This window comes from Aotus nancymaae, unplaced genomic scaffold, assembly GCF_030222135.1.
Source record: "Aotus nancymaae isolate 86718 unplaced genomic scaffold, 86718_ANA_hifiasm-v0.15.2.pri h1tg000040l, whole genome shotgun sequence".
Taxonomy (NCBI): domain Eukaryota; kingdom Metazoa; phylum Chordata; class Mammalia; order Primates; family Aotidae; genus Aotus; species Aotus nancymaae.
Window position 1 is genome coordinate 33,633,680 of NW_026988454.1, and position 22,680 is coordinate 33,656,359.

The window sequence follows — 22,680 nt, forward strand, 5'->3', positions numbered from 1 at the left end:
AAACCTGTGATTTTACACCTCTGAAATCATTGTTAAAATAATATTCTCTCTTTTTAGGGGTGAGGGACAAAGTCTCACTCTGTTGCTCAGGCTGGAGTATAGTGGTGTGATCATAGCTCAGGGTAGCCTTGATCTTCTGGGCTCATGCAATCCTCCTGCCTCGGCCTCCAAGTAGTTGGGACTATGGGCAAGTGCCATCAGGCCTGGCTTATTTTATTTTATTATTTTAAGGAGAGACAAGGTCTTACGTCTCACTATGTTGTGCAGACTGATCTCAAACTCCTAAGCTCAAGCAATCCTCTCACCTCAGCCTCCCAAAGTGCTGGGATTACAAGTGTGAGCCACCATGCCTGGCTCAATATTCTTATTTTTAACTTGACAGGCTCCACATTGGGAGGTTGAACCATCCTTGTCAAAACACTTGTCAATTGCTGCAACATCCAGTTTGTTAATATTAGATAAACCAAGCCATCAATTCTTTAATTCCTTCTATTCAATCAATAAAGAAGTATACTCTTTTAGCAATGGTACAGTTATTTTTGGAAGCATCAGGTGTAGGGCTTGCTTGATAAGTTTCCTTTGGAATAGAGACTGAGGGAAGTCTTTTTTCCAATAATCAACTCACTAATTGCTGACTAAACTGCCCGAGGACTTGGCTCAGCTGTCTAGGACAGGCTTGCAATGTGGATCTCGAGTTTTTCTAGACAAATCCCTGGCAGTTCTGAGCACATATGATTCGTGTTTTGTGCAACTGTCCCGTCTTCTTGTTGGCAAGGTCCACTTTTGATCATAGCAGGATCAACTCGTTTTCATTTGAGGCCAAAGTGGTTCTGATGAGCCCAGCAATGATTCTCCCCAAATCTCACCAAATAATTCCAAAAGGTCACCATGATGAAAGATGGGGAGGGAAAGAAGGAGGTCTGAAAGGTGATGAGGTGGGGATGGAAGTTGAAACAAGAAACCCTGAGCTATCTTTACTAAAAAAAAAAAAAAAAAAAAAAAAAAAAAAAAAAGTGAGAGTGCCCTTTACCCTACCACCTCCTCATGGCTGTTAAAGCAATTGGTTGTAGGAATCCTCAGATTCACCTGGTCAGCATCGAATACCCATGGCAGAAAGGGGTATAGGGGGGTTGGTCCATGGCATATATTATTTAGTTTAAAAATCAGATTTATATAATTTTATATTGCATTTGTCCAAGGACAGGTCTTCATTACAAAGCCTTCACCAGAATTATGCAAATATCGTCCTACTCAGAGCTGGATCTTCAGTCTTGCAATGCTCAAGACAGGGCTGCCTGAGCACTAAACTGATCTCATTAAAAGTAAAGCGATTCCACCAAGGATATAATCTACAAGAATCTAGTGAAGGTCTTTTGGCATGGAGAGGGGCAGGGGAAGAGAGGTGAGGTGAGGGGGTGGCAGACATGGGATTTCCTAGTTTTGAATTCCCCATTAATAAGAACAATAATAATTATACTACTTTTTATTACAATTATATTCCATGCGTGAAAGGTAACCCTGTATAGATTCACTTGGAGAAGATAATGGAGAAAAAATAGATTTTTCCAGTCTTCTGTAATCCAACTTCATTTTCTCTTCCTTTAAAGCAGCAAATTTATACCCAGCAGATGTTTTCTCTACAGAGCGTAATCTTGTGAGGAGAGGCAAATTTTAAGTTAGAGGCACGGTTGACTGCTTGATTCTGGCATAGGCAGCCCAGATGGTTGCTGGCCAGAGTGGCCTCTCCCTGGCTTCTAGTCTCTTCTTCCCATCCCCTCTCCTAGGATAAAATTGGGTAGTTGGTTGATATAACAATGCTGGTTTTCTTAAATTATAGCAAATCAGCCCACAGGCAGCCTGAGCTGGGACAGGGCTGGAGGCCTTCTTTCCAGTGAATCAAAGATGCTTACACTCCACATTTATTTATTAATTAACAAATATTTATTGAACCACTATCAAGAGAGCACAGTGATAAAAAAGCATGGGTTCCAGAGACTACCAGGGATAATGCCACTTTTGGTACTTATGTGCTCCGTGACCTTGGCAAGTTAACTCTTCTAAGCCTCAGTTTCCTCTTCGATGAAAGAGGCATTGCAATAGTTCCTACCTTGTAGGGTTTTGTGAGGATCCAATGAGATGAGATTTTAAAATTGTTTGTAAACGCCCACAGTAAGAACTCCTGGCTGTTTTTTGTTAGGCAAACTGGGTTTGATAGGCTGTGAGCAGAAGACAAGTTAATTTGCTCCTCGATTGCCCCATCTGATCCCATCAGGCAACCCCCATAATGTTCCCTGTCACTCTCAGATAATAAAAAGTCCTCTGATGAATTTTGGTGCCAATAAGACTCTCCTTCTAGAAACTCAAATGTCTAGTCTGGTACAATAATCAAATCTTGGAGCTCTATTTAATTTAGAACTTCTCTGCACCCAGCTTGCTTCAGGCCAGGACGCCCAAGTCGGAGAAGGGAGAGTAGCCGGCTTCCTCACGCCCTGGTGGCTCTATTTCCTACCCAGCCATTAGCTGTGATTTCCAATGCCTCCAAGGTCAGGGGGAGAGAGTCGAGGAAACAGCCCAGTCCTCCAGCAGGCACACCTGGGCTCTGGCACCCAGGCTCCTGTGCTTGGCAGATGTCCAGAGCTGGCTCTCTTGTTGCTGCCAGGCGGGTGGCCCCCGCCTCTGCCTGTGCGGTTTGCATTTCTTAGGCCTGTGTCAGATACCAGCGCCTCATGCCCCTCACCCTACACGTGGAGACCCTGATCCAGCTCTCCTAGTGTTTCTGTGAATCCTTTCTTCCTCGGCTGGAGGTGAGGAGGCAGCACGTCCCTTTTCCATCCTGTCCTGCTAAGGTAGGAAATGGCCCTGCTTCCCAACCACAAATCCCGGCAGGACGAGGGCAGAGAGAGATCAGGGCACTGACACTCGGATTCAATGGGTTTTTGCTAAAATGCTGTCCACCACGCACTCTTCCCTTTCTTCTAGTGCCCTGGCTGGTGCTCAGCGAGATCTTTCCTGGTGGGATCAGAGGACGAGCCATGGCTTTAACTTCTAGCATGAACTGGGGCATCAATCTCCTCATCTCGCTGACATTTTTGACTGTAACCGGTAAGAAGTCTTTGTTTTCCTCTAATGTCTTTGTCCTCATAGGACAAATGTTTGGGAATCACACCCACCTAAAAACAATTTTTTTTTTTTTTTGTGGAAATTTTCAAACACTCTTAGAATGGCCAGGACCCTGAAGTACCCATGACCCAATTTGCACAGTTTTCAATCTAAATCTATTTATAACCCCACCTGCTTTTCCCCCTACCAAATTATTTTGAGTCAGTCCCATAGGTAATGAATGTTGTTTTGACTGTATTTCAGCATAGACCTCTAAAAGACATTCAAAAAAATATAACTACAGTATCATTATCACACTTAAAAATATTAAAATCATCCCTTAGTGTCAAATATCCAGTCTGTGTTCACATTCTAATTGTCTTATAATTGTTTTTTATACGTGATTTGAATCATGACCCAAATACATAACATACAAGTGACTGGCATGGCTCAAAATTTGTAGGTTTTGTCTCCATCTCCTCATCCCCACTGTACCTTATATTTTTAATGAAATTAAAAAATCATTTGTTTCATAGAATTTTCCAGTCTGAATTTTGTTGATTATAGTCATGTAGCATGTCCCTCTCTGTTTTTTTTTTAAGACAGTCTTGCTCTGTTACCCAGGTGGGAGTGCAGTGTCATGATCTCGCCTCACTGCCACCTCTGCCTCCCGGGTTCAAGTGATTCTCTTGCCTCAGCCTCTGGAGCAGCTGGGATTACAGGCGCATGCCACCATGCCCAGTTAATTTTTGTATTTTTAGTAGAGACAGAGGTTTCACCATGTTGGACATGCTGGTCTCAAACTCCTGACCCCAAGTGAACCATCCATCTCAGCCTCTCGAAGTGCTGGGATTACAGGCATGAGCCATCACGCCTGGCCCTCCTCTCTGTCTTTTATGTTTCTTAGCTCCAACTTGCATTCGTCTTGTTTCCTAGCTCCAACTCAGAAGCTAGTAAACATGGGCAGAGTAAGAAGGGAAACCCTTTGGGGATTACAAAGAATGATAGAGCTAAAATGAATAAATAAAGCCTAATTTTTTTTTTAAGCTAGCAGCTTGAGGAGATTTGGATATTGTTTGTTGGTGAGCTCCCTGGCAGCTGCCACCATGTGACCTGCCAACAGGAGGCACATCAGGTCTGGTTGTCTCACTTGTCACATAGGGCTCCTTTAATGATCATTTCCCAGACCTATCTATTATATCATTCCTTCTCCATTTTCATCTGAAATACCTCTCTAAAGAGAAATTTCCTCTCATTAGCTATTTGGCTACCCTGAAGTGTGGCTCATATAAGAAAGGTAAAATATGTGCTTGAAACTTTCTTTTTATTTTCTAGTTTTCAAAATAATGTGGCAGTTGTTATCCACCAAAACTGACCAATGAGTCGGTTTGTCTTCATTTCATATAGGGATCATGAACATGCAACGTGACTGCAATCAAGAAAATCCAGACTGGAAAATTCTATGAAACAAATATTTCTTCATTTCATAGATATAGTCCTTATATAGATAATTTTCAAAAGTGACATTTGCTCAAAATGTGTGTGTGTGTATATATATACAAACATATATACACACATACATACATATGTATTTATTTAGTATATCCACTTTTGGAAATTAACCTTTGGAGTTACTATTTAAGCATGGTTTGGGTTTTTATATAAAATTTTCTAATGTTTCTATCCTACCTTTTGAGAAATGGCTCAAGATTGAAGGAAACAAAGAAACTGGTCCTACTCAGATCACACACATAAACACATGCCATCCACTTTCACACGCGCACACGTACACAACACACACATACCTCCATCTGCTATTTGATGTGGAGACAGAGAAATATAAAAGAAAAAATGGAATTGATGAGGGATGGAAAAAGATGATGCACATCTCTGGGAGGACTAGCTAATATACTGGATGTGAGCTAGTGAAGCTTTAGAAGTTCTCCTGTACGGGCTTTTAGAACGAATGTTAGGAAAACAGATCCACTTAAAAAAAAAGCCTGGAATGATCTAAAACTTTTAGATGACATTTAATTGGAATGCTTGACATTTCCTACTTATTTTCAAAATCAATTTTCCAAGTGTGGGATAGAGGGATCTACAAGATGTGAGGTTCTACTTGGCAGCAAGCCCTTAAATACCAACATTTTTATGCAATTTCAGCTGTATCAATAAAGACAGACTGTTCCGGATAGACAAATGTACTCTGCAGTGGTCATGACACAATTGTAGTATTGCATTCAGCTCTGAGAAAAATATCTTGAGAGGGCCGTTTAAAAATGGCAGTGTGTCCACTGAAGGAGGGCAACCTGAATGGCAAGGGCAGTAACCTATGCTGTGGGAAGAATGGCTGGAAGAGTTCAGGATGTTTGACTTGGACAAGGGGTTTCTCAGAGGAGGGCCGAGGTGCATTCAAATATTTGAATGGCTGTCATGGAGAAGGGGTGGGGAGAGCTGATTCAATGTGTGTCCTTCCAGAGGACAAAACACAGCCTCTGAAAGGCAGATTTAGGATCTAAGCAAGGAACAACTTTTTAGCAGATGCAGCTGCTAAATGGCAATGAGAGGCTTCGTGAAATGGTAAGCTCCCTGTTACTCAAAGATCTCAAACAAAACTAGGGACAATTTGATGAGACAAGCTTTGGGGTTTTTACAATTTCTGTATTCTGGTTTTATGCTCCAGAGAAGGAAGGAGACACAATTCTACAAGGACTTTATTAAGCAATCAGTTGGGCAGTACTCTGCGCCAGCAAGAAAAGCACAGCGAGACAGGAGTTTAATTAAAATTGCCAAAAGAACTGCAGTGCCTTCGCTCCTTCTTGCTTCTCTCAATCTCAGCGCAACTCACTGACAAGTGGTTACTATGCTTCAGTTCTTCCACGCTGCATTAACAAACACTGCCTCCGTACACAACTGCTCAGTCAGTTTTCCTGCCTGACCAACTGTGGTTTGTGGCTGCAGCTGTTAAGGGCTATTCGCAAAATCTTGTTGTTCCTAGTTGGTTTGAGACTATGTTCAGAAAGAGCCATCTTGTTTTTTTTTTTTGAGACGGAGTTTCACTCTTGTTGCCCAGGCTGGAGTGCAATGGCGCGATCTCAAGAGCCATCTTCTTTCTGACTACTCCTTGCCACACTAGACCTTCTGCTGCTGAGTCAGGGGCCAGCACAATGCAAATGGTAGACTCAAATGCACTGGGGGCCGCGTTCACCATTGAATGCACCTTGACTTGGTCCATGACTACAGCGGGACTGTATCTTTGGCTGGAAGTGGTCAGAGGAAAAACTAGGTTTGCAGATGAGAGCCATCAGAATCTAGAGGATCCTGCTTCTTGTGATGCATCTTGGCAAGTTCATGTCTTTTACTGGATCAATGATCACTTTTTTCTCTGAACCCAGGAAGAAGCATTACGAATACACTGCAAGCTATTAAGAAATGATAAAATATTGCCAGCATGAAATGATTTATTCAGATCAGAGCAAAGAGTGAGCTCATTCCAAAAAATCCATCTGTATAAATATGTCATTAGAAATGTCCACCATCGAAAATGAAGTAAGAGGGGGACAAATTGTCCACCAAACAGAAACTAAACTGCTACCACGGTGAATCCCAAGAGGGGAACTGTGGAGGGGGAGAAGAGATATTTCACCTTCTACATCATATGTTTTTATGTTATTTGAGGTTCCTTTTTTGCATGTGCTTTTTTATATTAATGAAGATACATTGCCATTTTGAAACAGAAAGACATGCCCACCAAGAAGATGGCATTGGGTACACATCATGATAGTTACAAGATTGCTATTTACTTCATCAGAGAAAGCTAAGGTAGTCTGTAAAAGTAAGACTTGCAGAGCTGGCTACATCTTAAATTTGTGATTTCTATTTTCCTGGATACTGCTGGCATGTTTGAAAATACATATTGCATTATGGATGCCCTAAGTGGCTGTTCACAAATGGGATCAAAGCTCCACAAAACACATTTCTAATCCGTTTCTTTTGTCCTTTATAGATCTTATTGGCCTGCCATGGGTGTGCTTTATATATACAATCATGAGTCTCGCATCCCTACTTTTTGTTGTTATGTTTATACCTGAGACAAAGGGCTGCTCTTTGGAACAAATATCGATGGAACTAGCAAAAGTGTAAGTATTACACACATCGGTTTCTGAGAAAGACTCTTTGGTCAAAAGTGCAGCTTTTATATACAACAAAGGAATAATATCTGGAATTATTTTAGTATATTCCCTTTAGCATAAGACTGTGTTTCAGTGCATAATTCCAATTTCCATGCCTTGTCTTTAACTTGGGAGATTCAGCTAAGGAAGAGTAACCATTTCTTCCCAACAAGTGAACCTTTTTTTTTTTCCCAAATACAAAGTGAATGTATTTGATTGGCTAGTGCAAATTTTCATTTATACATGAATATACTGAATTTGAATAAAATCTTTACAACTGGAATGTTTTTAACATGTTAGTCTTTTATAATTATCGTCAAACTGTAATGCTATTATTCATTACTGTGACCAACCAATATGTAGGTACAAGGTTACACCTTTTTTCTTTTCTATGAAACAAAAACAAAAATACAACATTGTAATTAAAAAGCATTAAACGATATTTTCCTTTTTTGTAATAATTTTTACTCACACACAGTTTAATATTTTTACTGGTTGCATTTCTTTTCTGAAAGAGAAAGAAACTGTCATTATTGTTGTTTTATTTTATGTTTTTTTCTGAAATTTTGTTGTATAGAGGATGGGAATCTGCAGTGCTACTGATTAAAACTATCTCATTTAAAAAAATAAATAAATTATTTCCATAGGTTTTTGGGGAACAGGTGCTATTTGATTACAGAGTAAGTTCTTTAGTGGTAATGTGTGAGATTTTGGTGCACCCACCACCCGAGCAGTATGCACTGAACTCAATTTGTAGTCTTCTATCCCTCACCGACCCCCATGCTTCCCACACCCAGTCCCCAACCAACGAGTGAACCTTTTAAAGCTCTATTCAGTAACTATACAGAACTTCTTCCATCTCTCTAGTTCCCCCCAACAGGTTTTCTTTGTTTGGGCTTTTGGGAGGCCACTGGACATGCAGATATACCATGCTCACCCTGGGCTAGGACCTTGGGCCTCAGCCCTTCCATCTTTATCAGACTTAGAGCTCCCCCTCTGTGCCCTGAACACTTGCTGAGGCTAAGATTAGCAGAAAAACTCTCAGGCTTAACCATCTATAGTTGTTCTAAATATTGCATATTTAAGGTAATTTTAAGAAAGATAAGTTTCTTATATGAATAGGCATTTAGAAAACTGGTTAAATTTCACATGGAGAGATGGTTTAAACAACTTAACTTAGAAGTGAAACATTTAACTTAGAAGTGGGCGGCAGAAAATTCCCTTTCCTTTTTTAGTAGCTCTGATGACCACAACCATGTCCTAGGAGAAGAGGTGAGATGCAGGGGCTAGCAATGAGGAAGAACTTGTTACTCTTGCTAGGATTACATCATTCCACTTAGAAATGCAGGGATACTTGTTCTTGAGTTTTAATATAATGGGAGGAAACTACATTTGCACAATGTGTGATTTTCTTTTAAAAATACTTAGAAAACAGTAGAGAGAAATGGATGATTATAGATATTATGAACATAGCAATTCTTCAGCTTTTACTTGAAGGAAGAATCAACCTGATAGGTGACTTGATAGTAGGTATATGTGTGCATATGTGTTTATATTGAACCAACTATGAATCTTGGCTTATTGGGGGAATAGAAAGTAGGATTGTGAAAAATTTTCACACTTTTAGATAGCCTAAATTTTAAAAATGTTTTACTATAGAAAAAGCAGAAAAAGGGCTGGGCATGGTGGTTCATGCCTGTAATCCCAGCACTTTGGGAGGCCGAGGTGGGAGGATCACCTGAGGTTGGGAGTTCAAGACCAGCCTAGCCAACATGGTGAAACTCTGTCTCTACTAAAAATACAAAAATTAGCCAGGTATGGTGGTGCATACCTGTAGTCCCAGCTACTTGGGAGGCTGAGGTGGGAGAATCACTTGAACCCAGGAGGCAGAGGCTGTGGTGAGCTGAGATCATGCCACTGCACTCTAGCCTGGGCAACAGAGTGAGACTCTGTCTCAAAAAAGAAAAGAAAAAGCAAAAAAAAAAAAAATTCTCTGAATTTAAGCTTACCTTAAGTTTAAAGAAAATATCAAATTATAAGGCTAATTTTTACAGATGAGGCCCTGTTTCTAACAAAATAAAATGAAAATGATTCAATTACAATGGGAAATAAAATTGTGGGGAAGGCTGGCTATATCCTTGAACTAACAAACACACTTTCTCCCTGCTTCAATTGGATGAATTGGCCCTATCCAAGTGGAGGTCACAATGACTGGTGAGCATTAGACTCTGAATAAGACTATCAATTACAAACGATTTAAATCATCAACGGCCTCAGACTTCGATAACTCAATGTATCCACCTGTAAACTGGCAACATGCTTCATGGATTTGTCTTTTCCGAAACTGAGATGCCAGGACACTGATGACTTCCAAATCTGTTTGTCTTCCTACATTTCTCATCCTTCCTTATGCCTGTTTCACATCAATTATCCACTGCTGCATAACAAAGCATCCCAAATGTAGCAGCTGAAAACGATATACTGTTTCCCATGATTCTTTGGTTTGGCTGGGTGGTGCCCTCTGCTTGTTTTACCTGGGCTCACTCATGTGTCTACCTGGGCAGGAGAGCCCACGATCACACAGGACTTGATCACATAGGTGGCAGTAGGTGACGCTGTCAGTGGGGAGCTTCAGTCCTCCCCAGTGGCTTCTTCTCATCCTAGAGGAGGCGAAGTAGCTTCCTCACATGTCAAACCTGGGGCAGCTTTCCAAGGTAGTGAAGGCAGAAAGAAACTGCAAGTCCCTCTGAGGTTTACATCTGGAATACACACATCACTTCAACCACTTTCTATCGTCAGCAAAAGTCCTGAGACCAGCCCAGATATACAGGGTGAAGAAAGAGACTTACCCTCTTGATGAGATGAAGGGCAAAGTGTTTCTGACCATATTTAATCTATCACACCTACTCTTTCTTGAAATTCTTTTAGCTCATGTGAAACAATCTTCTTTCCTGGATGACCTCCTAGCTCATGACTCTAATCTCCTTATTTCTCCTCTCTTCCTACATTATAGCTAACTTTGAAGATTCAGCTCTATGTCCTTATGCTTTTAGACTCAACTCAAATCCTCATCCTTGGAGCCCTGAGTAGCTCTAGCCCTGGAGAGTAATCCTTTGTCCTGGATTTTCAATATCTTCTAGTCCTCTTTTCTTCTACACTGTGTTGGCTAGAACTCTAGTGGCTTCACCTTGTTAACTAACAAAGTTTTAGTTTCCAGGAACGCTCTGTCCATTATATTTCTTAATGTAACTCCTACAATGCCTACCTAGTTTAATATTGATTCCTGGTAGATGATTAAAAAGTATCCATTGTTCAATTTTATAACTTGTTTTGTTGGCTTCATGGTAAATCCACTTTGTGTATAGGCACCTTTGAACTACTCATTTACTAACTCAGGGAGCAAAATTCCTTTAAACATAGTTTTGTGGCCAGGTATAATGGCTCACCCCTGCAATCCCAGCACTCTGGGAGGCTGAGGCAGGCAGATCGCTTGAGCCTAGGAGTTTGAGAGCAGCCTAACAACATGGCAAAACCCCATCTCAACCCACAATACAAAATACCAGCTGGGCGTGGTGGCTTGTGCCTGTAGTCTGAGCTACTCGGGAAGTTGAGGTAGGAGGATCATCTGAGCCTGGAAAGTCGAGGCTGCAGTGAGCTGTGATTGTGCCACTGCACTCTAGCCTGAGTGATAGAGTGAGACTCTGTCTCAAAAGAACACACACAAAAAAAGTAAAATTTGGTTAGAATTCTTGTGAACAAAAATAACTAAAAAATTGAGGCAGGGAGAAAGTAGCAATTAATTAATTGAATGAAACTGTGAAGGCCTCCCTTACTATCACAACCCGTTGTACTCTCTTAAAAAAGTCTAACTTGAAAGCAGAATGTTCTGTATAAGATTAACAACTTTCAAATCCTTTTTTTTATATAGGGCTGTCAGAATGTATCAAATTGCAAACCAAAATGAAAATTTAAAGACAGAACTTAAGAAAATCTATTCTTTCTATCTAGTAGGCTTCCAAAATAAGATAATCCTTAAAAACATATGATATGGGTATCTAAAACCCAACAGAACTCATGAATTCAGAATTTGGGGTGGGGAAAGAATCTGTCTGAATTACTAAAATTCTGACTTACGAAATGTTTTTGAAAGAATCACATTTCTGTTACTTTTGAGTCATGCAATTACTCAAACTTAAATCCAGACCCTCTCCAAGAAAGTTATAAATTGCAAATTAGGAGAGGACCAAAATCCAAAGGTACTACTGACCTCTAAACAGACTATAGAACTGCAAGGTTTGTAAGGAATAACAAACATAGATAAAGGCAATTATGAAAGATGAGATGGCAAAACAATTTTACACGTTAAAGCCATTACAGCAGTCCTAACACCTACTAGCCATATACCATGAGGAAGCCCAGTACTGAGGACAGAAAGGAAAAGGCTTTTAGAAATTTTGCTTTTATTTTTCAACATTTTATTTTAGAAACGGGGTACATGTGCAGGTTTGTTACAAAGGTTTACTGGATGATGCTGAGGTTCGGAGTATGAATGAATCTTTACCCAGGTAGTGAGCATAGTACCTAATAGGTAGTTTTCTGCCCCCCTCCATCTCTCTCCTCTCCAGTTGTCCTCAGTATCTATTTTTTCCTCTTTATGCCCAACGTTTAGCTCCCGCTCATAAGTGAGAACACACAGTACTTGCTTTTCTGTTTCTGCATTAGTTCACTTAAGAAAATGGCCTCCAGCTCCATCCCTGTTGTTGCAAATGATTTCATTCTTTTTGATAGCTGTGTAGTAATCCGTAGTGTGTATGTACCACATTTTCTTTATCCAATCCACTGCTCATGGGCACCTGGGTTGATTCCGCCTGTTTGCTGTTGTGAATAGTGATGTGATGAACATACGCGTTCATGTGGTTTTTTGGTAAAACGATTTATTTTCCTTTGGGTTTATACTCAGTAATGAGATTGCTACGCCAAATGGTAGGCTGACTTCTATTCATGCAATACTAGTGAGCCAGAGGCTTTTCTGAGCCGAAGCAACAGGTTGGCAAAAGCTTTTAAAATGATAATGTGAGCAGCCTAGCTTATGTAAATTGACCAAAGCATCTATGAAGGATATATGTTAAATAAGGTTTCCAAGACAGAAATGTCAGTGACACACACACACAAAATACAGTAAGTCATCAGATTAGTTAAGAAAATGTGAGGCGGTGAAAGCCCATGGAACTTGCTTGTACACAGAAGGTGAGGTGAACTTGAAGAATGAGGAAGGACACTGCTGAGTTAAGAGAGTCTTCATGAATTTAGAAGTTTATAAAACGATGAATCAACCTTAGTCGCCAAGGTAACCGTCCTGATGTATAAATCTCAATGTCTATTTCTAAGAAAGGAAACTACAATATCAAATTAACTTCAAACATGATACTACACATTGCTTAGCATTCTGCTTTCTATTTGGAGTTGGGTTCTTCTACCCCTATTTCTAAAAAGCTGAGAAAACAAATATTCTTCCAAGGATGTTAAGTTTCTTGTAAAATAAACAGTGACTCAGCTGAGAGGTCAGAAAAGATTTCTGCAATAATGCAATTTGAAAAGACTTTATTTTGAACTTCTGCCTTGCAAGCTACAAACTCAAAGTCAGATGTGGTGTTTGTCATGTCGCTGTTTCAGCTGTGATTTTATTTACTGTTCCCCCAGCTTAAGTAGGCACAAATGGAGAAAGCAAACAAGTTAATGTTTTGTAAATATTTCAATTCTGATGTGGACTTATTTTTCACTTTTAGCAGTTAATTTTATGTGGCCATGTCTTCATTCATTCATCCATCCAATTCATTTATTTAATAAATATTTACGGAGCATCTACTATGTACCCGGCACTGATCTAGGTTCTACAACAACATTATCAGCAAGTACAATCACAAGATTTCAAACATGCTGATTAGGTAGTAAGTGACTGGAGGGCTACTTGCAACAACTGGGCGGGTCTAAGAAGGTGATTCAGAGAGAAAACATTTAAGATACAATCTGGGTAATAAAGAGCCAACTCTGGAAGACAGGGGAGAGAATCCAAGCAGAAAAAACAGCTAGTGCAAAGGCTAAGTCAGAAACACACTTGAGTTGTTCCAGAAATGGAAAGAAGGCTGTAATCTTTGACAATGAGTTATGAAGTAGGTAGAGACTTGTGTGCAGGGCTTTGCAGGCTGAGTGGAGAGTTGGGTTTCATTCTAATTGCAGTGGAAGCTACTGAAGGGTTTTAAGCAGGGCAGTGACATGATGTGACTTGCACTTTGAAGTGTGCTGCAGTGACTGTCTGCAGCCATCCCGCTGAAGGAGGCTGGGAAAGCATGCAATAGGAGTGCTGGGCTTCTTTTCCCATCACGACCATGGACCTTAAGTGGCCTTCAATCACATGTGGCAATCACACATGTCCCTCGTCTATTAACTGCTTCTCTCCTAGACAAATGCTCCAGATCACGTTCTCTCTGGAAACCTCCTCACATCCTCATTCCCCACTGATGGCCTTGCTTCTGACTTCACTGAGAAAATGGACATCATCGGGGGAAACTTCCACTGCCTTCCAAAGACACGACCATTCTTCCAGGGCCTATGTAGAAATGCAGTCCTTCCTATGAGAGGCCTCTTCATCCCCTCTCTCCTTTATCCCTTCTCCAGCACATTCTCCAGCAATTCTCCCAGCTCACTGCTGCGTCATCTGCATCTTTACCTACTCCTCATCAGCAAAGAAACCTGCTGATTCTTTCTCCATCTTTTTTTTTTTAAAGGTCTTTTGGTGCCATTTTTCTCTACAGCTTTTGCCCTATTTCTTTGCTACTATTTATAGCCAAATTTTTCTAAAGCATTGTCCATATTCACTGTCATCACTTGTGCTTCTGCTCTTCCCATTCTCATGAACCTTCTCCAATGAGACTTTTACGGCCACCTCCCCTCCTGAAATTACTTTTTAATGTCCCAATTACTTCCATGTTGGTAAACTCTGTGGTCAATTCTCACTCCTCATCTTAGACTATCTCCAGCATTTGACTAGAGATAGTGCGTTTGGCTGGGGATAATCCTCCTTCCTGAAATGCTTGCCTCACAACCTTTAGGGACCCCTCCCCTGGTTGTCTCTGACCTATGGGTCTCTCTTCCTCTGCTTCCCCTCTTAAAGTTGGTGTGCCCTGGGGCTTAGTCCCCTGACCACTTCTCTGTCACCTTCACCGGCTAGTTATTACAGTTTTTATCTCATCGATATACCAGGGTCTGAAATGTAAGTCTCTAGCAATCTCTCCAGAATTCAAGTCTTGTTTATTCAACTGCTTACTCTACACGTCTTTCCAAATGTCTGACAGATACCTAATACCTTGCACATCCTAAATTGCACCTGTGATGTCCTCAGACCTATTCTACTCACAGCCATACCCACCTCAGTGGATGTCAATGTTATACTACTACTTGCTCTGGCCGCAAATCTTGGAGTCTTTCCTCTTCCCTGACTCTTTCTTTCATTCTCCACATTCAGCCTATCAGGAAGTTGTGTTGGCTCTGACTTCAAAATGTATCCAGAGCCTGAACCCCTCCACGGCTGCCCTGGTCTGAGTCACCATGATCCCCATCCTGAATTACTACAATACCCCCTTACTGGTCCCCAATTCCACCTTTGTCCCCTTCAATCAATCTTCTACACAGTGGCCAGAATGACCCCTTTAAATGCAATCAAGGTATTCTTTTGCTCCAATCCTCCAGTGGCTCTCCAACAAGAGCAGAAGCCTTCCAATGCCCTTACAGCCCTGCACACCCTACTAATCTCCCCTTCTCTCTTACAGCCACACAGGCCAAAAGCTGTGTCCCAGACACATCAGGCATGCTTGAGGCTCCGGATCTTGGCTCTTGTTTTCTCTTCTACTAGACATCCACCCGTCTTGCTGCTTCACCTCCACCAGACTTTTCCTGTCACTGTATTTCAAATCCCAATTGTGTATCCAACTCTGCACCCACTTTCCAATCCTTCAGCTTTAACCAAAGCAGAAACACTATGTTTTACTTGGTCTACTCTCAGTTCCCTTCCTGCTATATTTAAATTCCACAAAGGCAGGGAATTTTGTATATTGTGTTCACTGTTGCTTCCCAACATCTGGAACAATTCCTTGGCATATAATCGAAGCTGAGCATTGAATAGATGAAAAGAATGAATGAGATGGATACAAGAGTAAGGCAATGAAGTAGTCAGGATGATGCCGCAAGTTTTAGCTTGAGAAACTGGATGGACGGTGAGTTGGGGAAGCCTGAAAGAAGACTAGGTTTCAGGGCTCGCTAGAGAATAGAGCTCTGATTTGTAGATATTGTGAGATATTCATTGGACATCAAATAGACACATTAGTAGTAGGCAGTTAGCTATGTAAGTCTGAAATTTGGAGACTCTAGGAATAAGACAGTCAAACGTGGGTGGTCATCAGCTCGTAAGTGGTATTCAAGTCATGGAGTCAGATAAGCTTATCTGGTCAGAAGGGGGAATCAGGTCCAGGGTAGGCCCAATTTGGTGCCAACCTTAGAGACTGAGCAAAGGAGAGAGTGTTAAAAGGGACTGAAAAGAAGCCAAAAGTGAGGTTGGAGGAAAGCCAGAGTATTGTAGGAAGGTGGGACTGGAGAGGCCAACACAAAGACACAGGTAACCATAGGCTTGACAGACTCAGGCTCAGTGGAATGAGAGAACAGAAGCCGACTGATGAGGTTGGAGGACAAAATGCAAGTCAAGTGAAGAAGCTATAGTCCATTCCTTGCATCAGTTTTGCTATGAAGGGGAGCAGAAAAACAGGTTGGTCACGCCCTAGCCTCATTTCCAATCACTGCTTCATTCACAAGAATTCCACTCACCCTCTAACCACTCATCTCTCCAGCCCACTCCTCAAGTACCGGCACTCCAAGTCTTCAGCCCCACCAGGACCTGGAAGTCCACATTTTCTCTTCCCTCCTTACCCTGGTACCTACTTTCCATGGCCCACCACCAAGGCCACTTCTTTGCATTTCCCCTTCTCCCTTTACCCTCTTCTCTCTCCTTGCATCACTCAGGCAAACCTTAACTCTGATCAAGTCAACTCTTATTTTATCCCTGCATTCAAGGAGCTAAACATGGTTGAATCAAACACACAACTATGCTTATCAGCCTTGTTTTACACTTAGGAACATAAATCTCAAGTTGATCTTGAAGAATACCCTGCAATAATATAATTACCCTGGTAAGCTGACGTTCCTACTTTCGAAGATGATTACTTCACACTAATACTCTTCTCAAGCCTCCAGCATCCCCTCCCACTTCTTCACTCTAATTATTTTGCTTTTTAGTTCATTGAGAAAATAAATTGAGACCACCTTGTCCTCTTGTCACAAAATCTCCTATCCTACCTACATCTATGCCCTCACACTCTGCCTTGTTGCAAAGGCCAATGCTTCCATTTGTGCACTGACTGCATCACCAATTTCCCCCTTCTATGGGATTATCATCATGCACACACACACAGAGCTGCAGTATTTCCCATCCTGAAAAAATACCTTCCTCAAGTTCCCTCCAGATACCAATCCATCTCCCTGCCCCCGCTTCTCAGGTCTCTAGAATTCTTTGCAGGGGGTTCCCTCCCTAACTTCATTCCAGTTTCTGATCATTGTCACTGCTTTAGAGAGATGCCACCTCTATAATACAGTCTGCCCTCTCCCACCCAACTAAGTCATTTTTTCTCCTTCCCTGTTTACTTTTCTCATTAGCACTTTTACTACTCCAAATTATATGCTTGTCTCCCCTTTAAAATGTAAGTAAGCTCCTTGAAAACAGAAGTCTTTATCTACTCAACCCATACCACCTACACATCATGGCCACTCAAATCATTGGTTATATTACAGAAAAAGGTATTTGAAACGGGAGGTTCAAAGGCAGCCCTCTATTTTTAGTAAAGGTAAAATACTATAGCATTATTTTTATGGATGGGAAGAATCCTGTAGAAAAATGTGTTAATATAGGAGTAAGGGATAATGTAGAAGGTAGAAGAGATATAAATATAGGCACATTGCTGGACTTTGAGAAATGGAAACAAATAAGGTCTGGGATGAAACCTCCACTGGTCTCTGTATGTGATACTATCCTTGGAATCCTTCCCCACAGAGTGACTGCTGGGATTGTGTTCTGAGAAGACACCCGGTTACTTCTTACATGAGATTGACCAAAGTCTGTGGTATACTGAATTTCATGATGCAGCAGGCTTCCTAACAAAAATATGTATTTATTTTGCACAGCTAAAACATTAAAGCCCCAGGGTGGTTGAAAAAATAATAGCCTACACATTTTTTTTCATGTACTGTAAACTAAGAACGACATTTTCATTAGTGCCTCTTTCTCTTTCAGGAACTATGTGAAAAACAACATTTGTTTTATGAGTCATCACCAAGAAGAATTAATGCCAAGGCAGCCTCAAAAAAGAAAACCGCAGGAGCAGCTCTTGGAGTGTAACAAGCTGTGTGGTAGGGGCCAATCCAGGCAGCTTTCTCCAGAGACCTAATGGCCTCAGCACCTTCTGAACGTGGAAAGTGCCAGAACACTTAAGAGGGGGTCTTTGGACCAATGCATAGTTGCGACTCTTGTGCTTTTCAGTGTCATGGAACTAGTTTTGAAGAGATACTCTGAAATGATAAAGACAACCTTTAATCCCCTCTTCCCCAAAAGGAACCTCAAAAGTTAGATGAGGTACAAGGTCCTAAGTGATCTCTTTCTTATTCTGAGCAGGGTATCAGGTTATAAAAAAGCTACTGGGTGGTTTAATCTACCCTCTTCACAGAGCCTTTGAAAAGACTACATCCTAGCGAAGACATTAACCTCTGCCTTAAGCTATATATGAATGGAGGCCAGTTGCAGCTTTATTATTCAGACACACAAGTGGCCTGGACACGAGGGTACAGTTTTTGCCTACCAAGACACTACTTGCACTGGGTCTCACGTAAGAAAGAACCAGGACACACAGTGTGGACAACTGCCCGTATATTCTATCTGGATTAGGGGAGGGTCCCGGCAAGGATTTCAGTAGTAATTCCTAGTTACGGTTCAAAAATTATGAAGATTATACAGTTTATTTTACGAATTATAAACTACAATTGAATGCAAAATATCCTTTTATGAATTTCATGTTAATATTGTAAAATATTAAAAGAATTCTGCAATAGTTGAGAAAAATGAGCATTTTTTCCATTTTTAAAAAATACATAGAAAAGACAATTTTAAAATCCTGGGACCACATTTATTTAGAAGTAGCTGTTAGTAAAATATTAGAAAAGGAGTCAGGCCATTAGGTTATTTATCCAAATCTCTAAGCAATTAGGTTTAAGTTTATTAAGTCAAGCCTATAAAAGTGGCGTCCTTGTAAGGCTTTCATGACAATGTATAGTCATCCACAGTGTCCTGCAATTCTTCACAATCCTCAGGAATATCACTACCTCAGGTTACGGCACACAGGCTATAATCGATGACTTTCAGAGGACCGCAGACATAATAAATGACATTCAGACATCAGGACAATTCCCTCACTATGTGCTTCTCTATGACGGCCACCTGTACCAGCAACGTGGGTTTCACCCACACAATGATGAACTGTTCTCTACTTCTCCAGTTGATTTTAAAGACTTGGTAAGATGTCTTACTGATAAAATTTGGGTATGATGATAGAAAATCCACAATCAAATCTTGAACCACTTAAGTAGTAACATATTAAATTACTAGTATTGTAAGTGATGGATGACACACAAAAAACTTAAAAGCATGAACAACCTAACTTGGAAAAGAATTTTAAAACATGATTTACCTGAAGAAAAGAGAATAGTAAGAGCCAAAGCTCCTTTTTATTTAGCCTGGAATTTTCCTACTGGTTCCTAACAAACTGTCTCAATGTCATATAAGGGAACATGATCTACTACATTCCCTTGTAACAATGCAGAGAGACTATAAATCTATGTAAGATAGTAAAACTGTATCAGAGACTCAGGAGAATGACTAAAAGGCCTGGATCTGCAGTGTATTATCTTCATTAAAATTGGCAGGGGGAAGCTAAAAGTAAAAGATTTGAGATCTCAGTTCTATCATGGTATATTTCAAATGCAAGTTAGAGCATGCATTGTCTTTTGTTTTTGGAAAGAGAAGGTAAAGTGTGTTCTGCCCCATGTTTCCTTCCGTGTTTTATAGTTCAAACACTATATATATTTCAGGTATTTTTTGGTTTAGCCATTCATTGTAAATGGGCAGGAAACTGTTTATCAACCTAGCTTGGTTTATTACTAGTGACCTCGACTTCAGTATCTTGAGCATTCTATTTTTCTTTTATTATCCTGAGTCTGTAACTAAACAATTTTGTCTTCAAATTAATTTTTATCCAATATCCACTGCCCCGCACCAAATCAAGCTTTGTGATTTTCAAAAATAAAAAGGGGGAAATACAATTTATACATATACATTCACAGTTTTTATTTATAAAAAAAATTTACAGTACTTATGGAGAGCCAGCAGAAGACATCAGAGCACTCACTTCTTCCCGTCTTTGTTAAGGTTAGAAAATTACCCATGGACACTGCTAGGCGAAGCTCACTCGGCAGCCCTGAAACCAGACCTGGTCACGCTGTCTTTACCCTCTCCCTTCAGATAAAGCACTTCAATTAGCTATTGATCTGCCCCGTTTTCAAGTCATGTGAATACTAAAAAGGTTCCATCATCTGGATCTGTACCTTGGCTATATAAACGTGTTTTCCCCCATTCTGTATTTCTTTTTTTGGTGAACATTGCAAAACAGGAGGTGCCTTACTACTGTTAATTAAAACTAAATGAAAAATGTAAAATCTTTAAAACAGTGAGCTTGTAACTCTTTCATGTAATTTTATTCTCTATATTTATGAGTTTGGCTAGCCTACCGAATCTTAAAATGAAGGAAATAAACACTTATTTAAAAAAAAAAAAAGGAAAAATGAAAGTCTAAAAATCCCAATGAAATCTTTCATAAGAAAGAAAAATGTAAGTTAGGCTTTGCCTTCCACTTTGGAGTGAGTGAGAAGCAGGTTAGGGAAGGCACTGAGAAGAAAAAAGATAAAAATAGTATGTATTGTCAGTGCAGTGCCTAAGCTAGGTTTTTAAGATTTTACGATATGGTAAGGAAAATATACTATACATGGAGGTTAGGATGTTGCAATTTTTCCACAAAGGTTTTAAAATATTTTGGAAATACAAGTTTTTGTGGAACATTGTGTTGGAATATTGCTTCCATTAAGTTTCTCCTGAGAAGTTAATTGGACTCTCCACTTAGCTTTATTTCTCGGTATAATTACTGTTGGTTACACTAAACTCCTAAATCTAAGTGACAGGACACAACTATACAGCTTGATCCTGTATTACCACTTCAGGGCTCCTGGGTGAGCCAGACACACTGTTTCATAAATGCGCATTTATTATCACTTTAAGAGTAGCAATCCCATATACTGAATAGTCACTCTTTAACTCCATTAAATAAGATACAGCAAGGGGAAGGACAATATCACACAAAATGGCTTTCGAATTCAAGTGGGACTATTTGATCATTACATTGTGGCACAGAGGCAGCTTGGCTTGTGGGCACTTCTTGTTAAAACAGCTCAATGTTATACCAGCTTCTGACAAGACTCTTAGGATAGCCTTGAGCACCAACCCAAGATTAAAGAACCTCAATCACTTCTCTACAACTACAGGTGTTGAGTCTTTCTGGAAAAACAAAGGTCCAAATGAGGCACCATTCATCACAGATTCTTTCTCATGTCCATCTAGTGGGTAAGAGGTTTCTCTTTTTAAAACTACAATTTCTTAACTTTTACAAGTTGTTTAACATTTTTTATCATATTAAATTAGCAACATAAAACATTATCCTTTATCTACAAACTTCTAGTCCGGTTCCCTAGAGTTTATATACACGTTTTTATTTCTAATCTTCAAGAAAAAAAAATTTCTATTTGTTATTTGGTAACAGAGCATTAAAAGATACTACACACATGTGGTACATACATACACACACACACACACACACACACACACAATACACTTCAAAAAGAAGCCAACACACTTTAGCCAAAGTCTTAAGCTTGCATAGATTTTTAAAAAAAGAAGTATGAATACAATTTTTGTTAAAATAGAAAATGGGGAATAAAAGTTATAGAATGGATATGAAGAGAGATTTTTCCAAACTTTTATTTGTGCACATTCAATTGAAAAAGATAACTTTTACAGGTTCTTTGGTGCCCATATTCAGCATACAAAAATGTAAAAGACTATTCACAAATAAAACACATTAGCTCAAAATGGAAAAAAATAACAATGACAACAATAAAACAATCTATGGTAGTGCACACTGTGACAGCTCTGCTTATGGGGACATGAGAATTACTGCGAAAATAAATAGAATGTCCTTTTGTAAAAGCAGCAATGTCATGTCTTGTAAACTTCCTTTTATATTACAGCAAAGTTTGGAATAAAATCCAAAGGGACTGGAGCTTACACTGTAGCCGTGAATGAATAAAAGAGTCTATTTCCTCAATTACTGTTGGTCCAGTTTTCCTTTTGAGTCCAATGTGCAGCAGGTTTTAAAAGGTGCTCAGTTAGAGATTCTAACCAATTAAGTGGTGACTTATAAAATTTCTTTCCTGCTTTCAAACACAAACGGGTAAATCTGTTCCACAGCAGTAGCAACAGCCTTTACGTTGGGCCCTGTAATAAACACAACGGAGAAAGGAGTGAGAAGAGTTGGAAAGCAGAGCACTAGGAAAAACTGACTTCCCAGAATTAAAAATATTCAAGTAGTACAGAATATCAAGTTAATTGTTTTTTAAAAAAACTATACATATAATTACACACATAGTCATAATAAGGGCAAAAATAATATAGATTTTTCTGGGCAATTAAAGGACATGTGAAACACAAAATGAGGTTATTCACTTTGTTTTAGGGCACCAGAGTGAATAAAAAGTATACAAAAAACTGTGTACAAACTATCATGGACTACTATGGTTTAAAAATCCCCACAGATTCACCACCACTGGGTATCCACATGTTTGTTATCAATCTGGTCATAAGCCTTAGAGCTTATACGAGTCAATAGAAAACAAAAAAAGCACAAGGCTACGAGGTGACCATGTGTATGTTAATTCTCAAACAGCTTTATAAAAATGTAATCTTTTATTTAAAAAGCTAAAAAGAAACATAAAAAGGACAATGAAAACTATTTTCATGAAATTTATTTGAATAAAAATGGCTTCATTAATACACACTGCTTTTGAAAGACCCAGGAAACTAACAAATTCACCCACTGTAAACTCTCTAAAGGTCCTAACCACATCCTGTCTTGGTCAGGTCCTTCCTGACTCA

General features: G+C 39.8%; 2 protein-coding genes across 5 annotated transcripts in view; one reads left to right on the top strand and one right to left on the bottom strand.

Annotated features, from left to right (window-relative positions):
- Positions 1-22,105, top strand: part of SLC2A12 (solute carrier family 2 member 12) — a 69,377-nt gene extending 47,272 nt beyond the window's left edge. Inside the window, exons 3-5 of the mRNA XM_012474473.2 lie at positions 2,980-3,102; positions 7,106-7,238; positions 17,665-22,105. Of these exons, the coding sequence (XP_012329896.1) occupies positions 2,980-3,102; positions 7,106-7,238; positions 17,665-17,818 (410 nt within the window). The 3' untranslated portion in view covers positions 17,819-22,105. The remainder of the gene's footprint in view (positions 1-2,979; positions 3,103-7,105; positions 7,239-17,664) is intronic.
- Positions 21,219-22,680, bottom strand: part of TBPL1 (TATA-box binding protein like 1) — a 31,536-nt gene continuing 30,074 nt past the window's right edge. For all 4 annotated transcript variants that reach the window (XM_012474477.2, XM_012474474.2, XM_012474475.2 and 1 more), the window contains exon 7: positions 21,219-22,023. In XM_012474477.2, the coding sequence (XP_012329900.1) occupies positions 21,944-22,023 (80 nt within the window). In that variant the 3' untranslated portion in view covers positions 21,219-21,943. The remainder of the gene's footprint in view (positions 22,024-22,680) is intronic.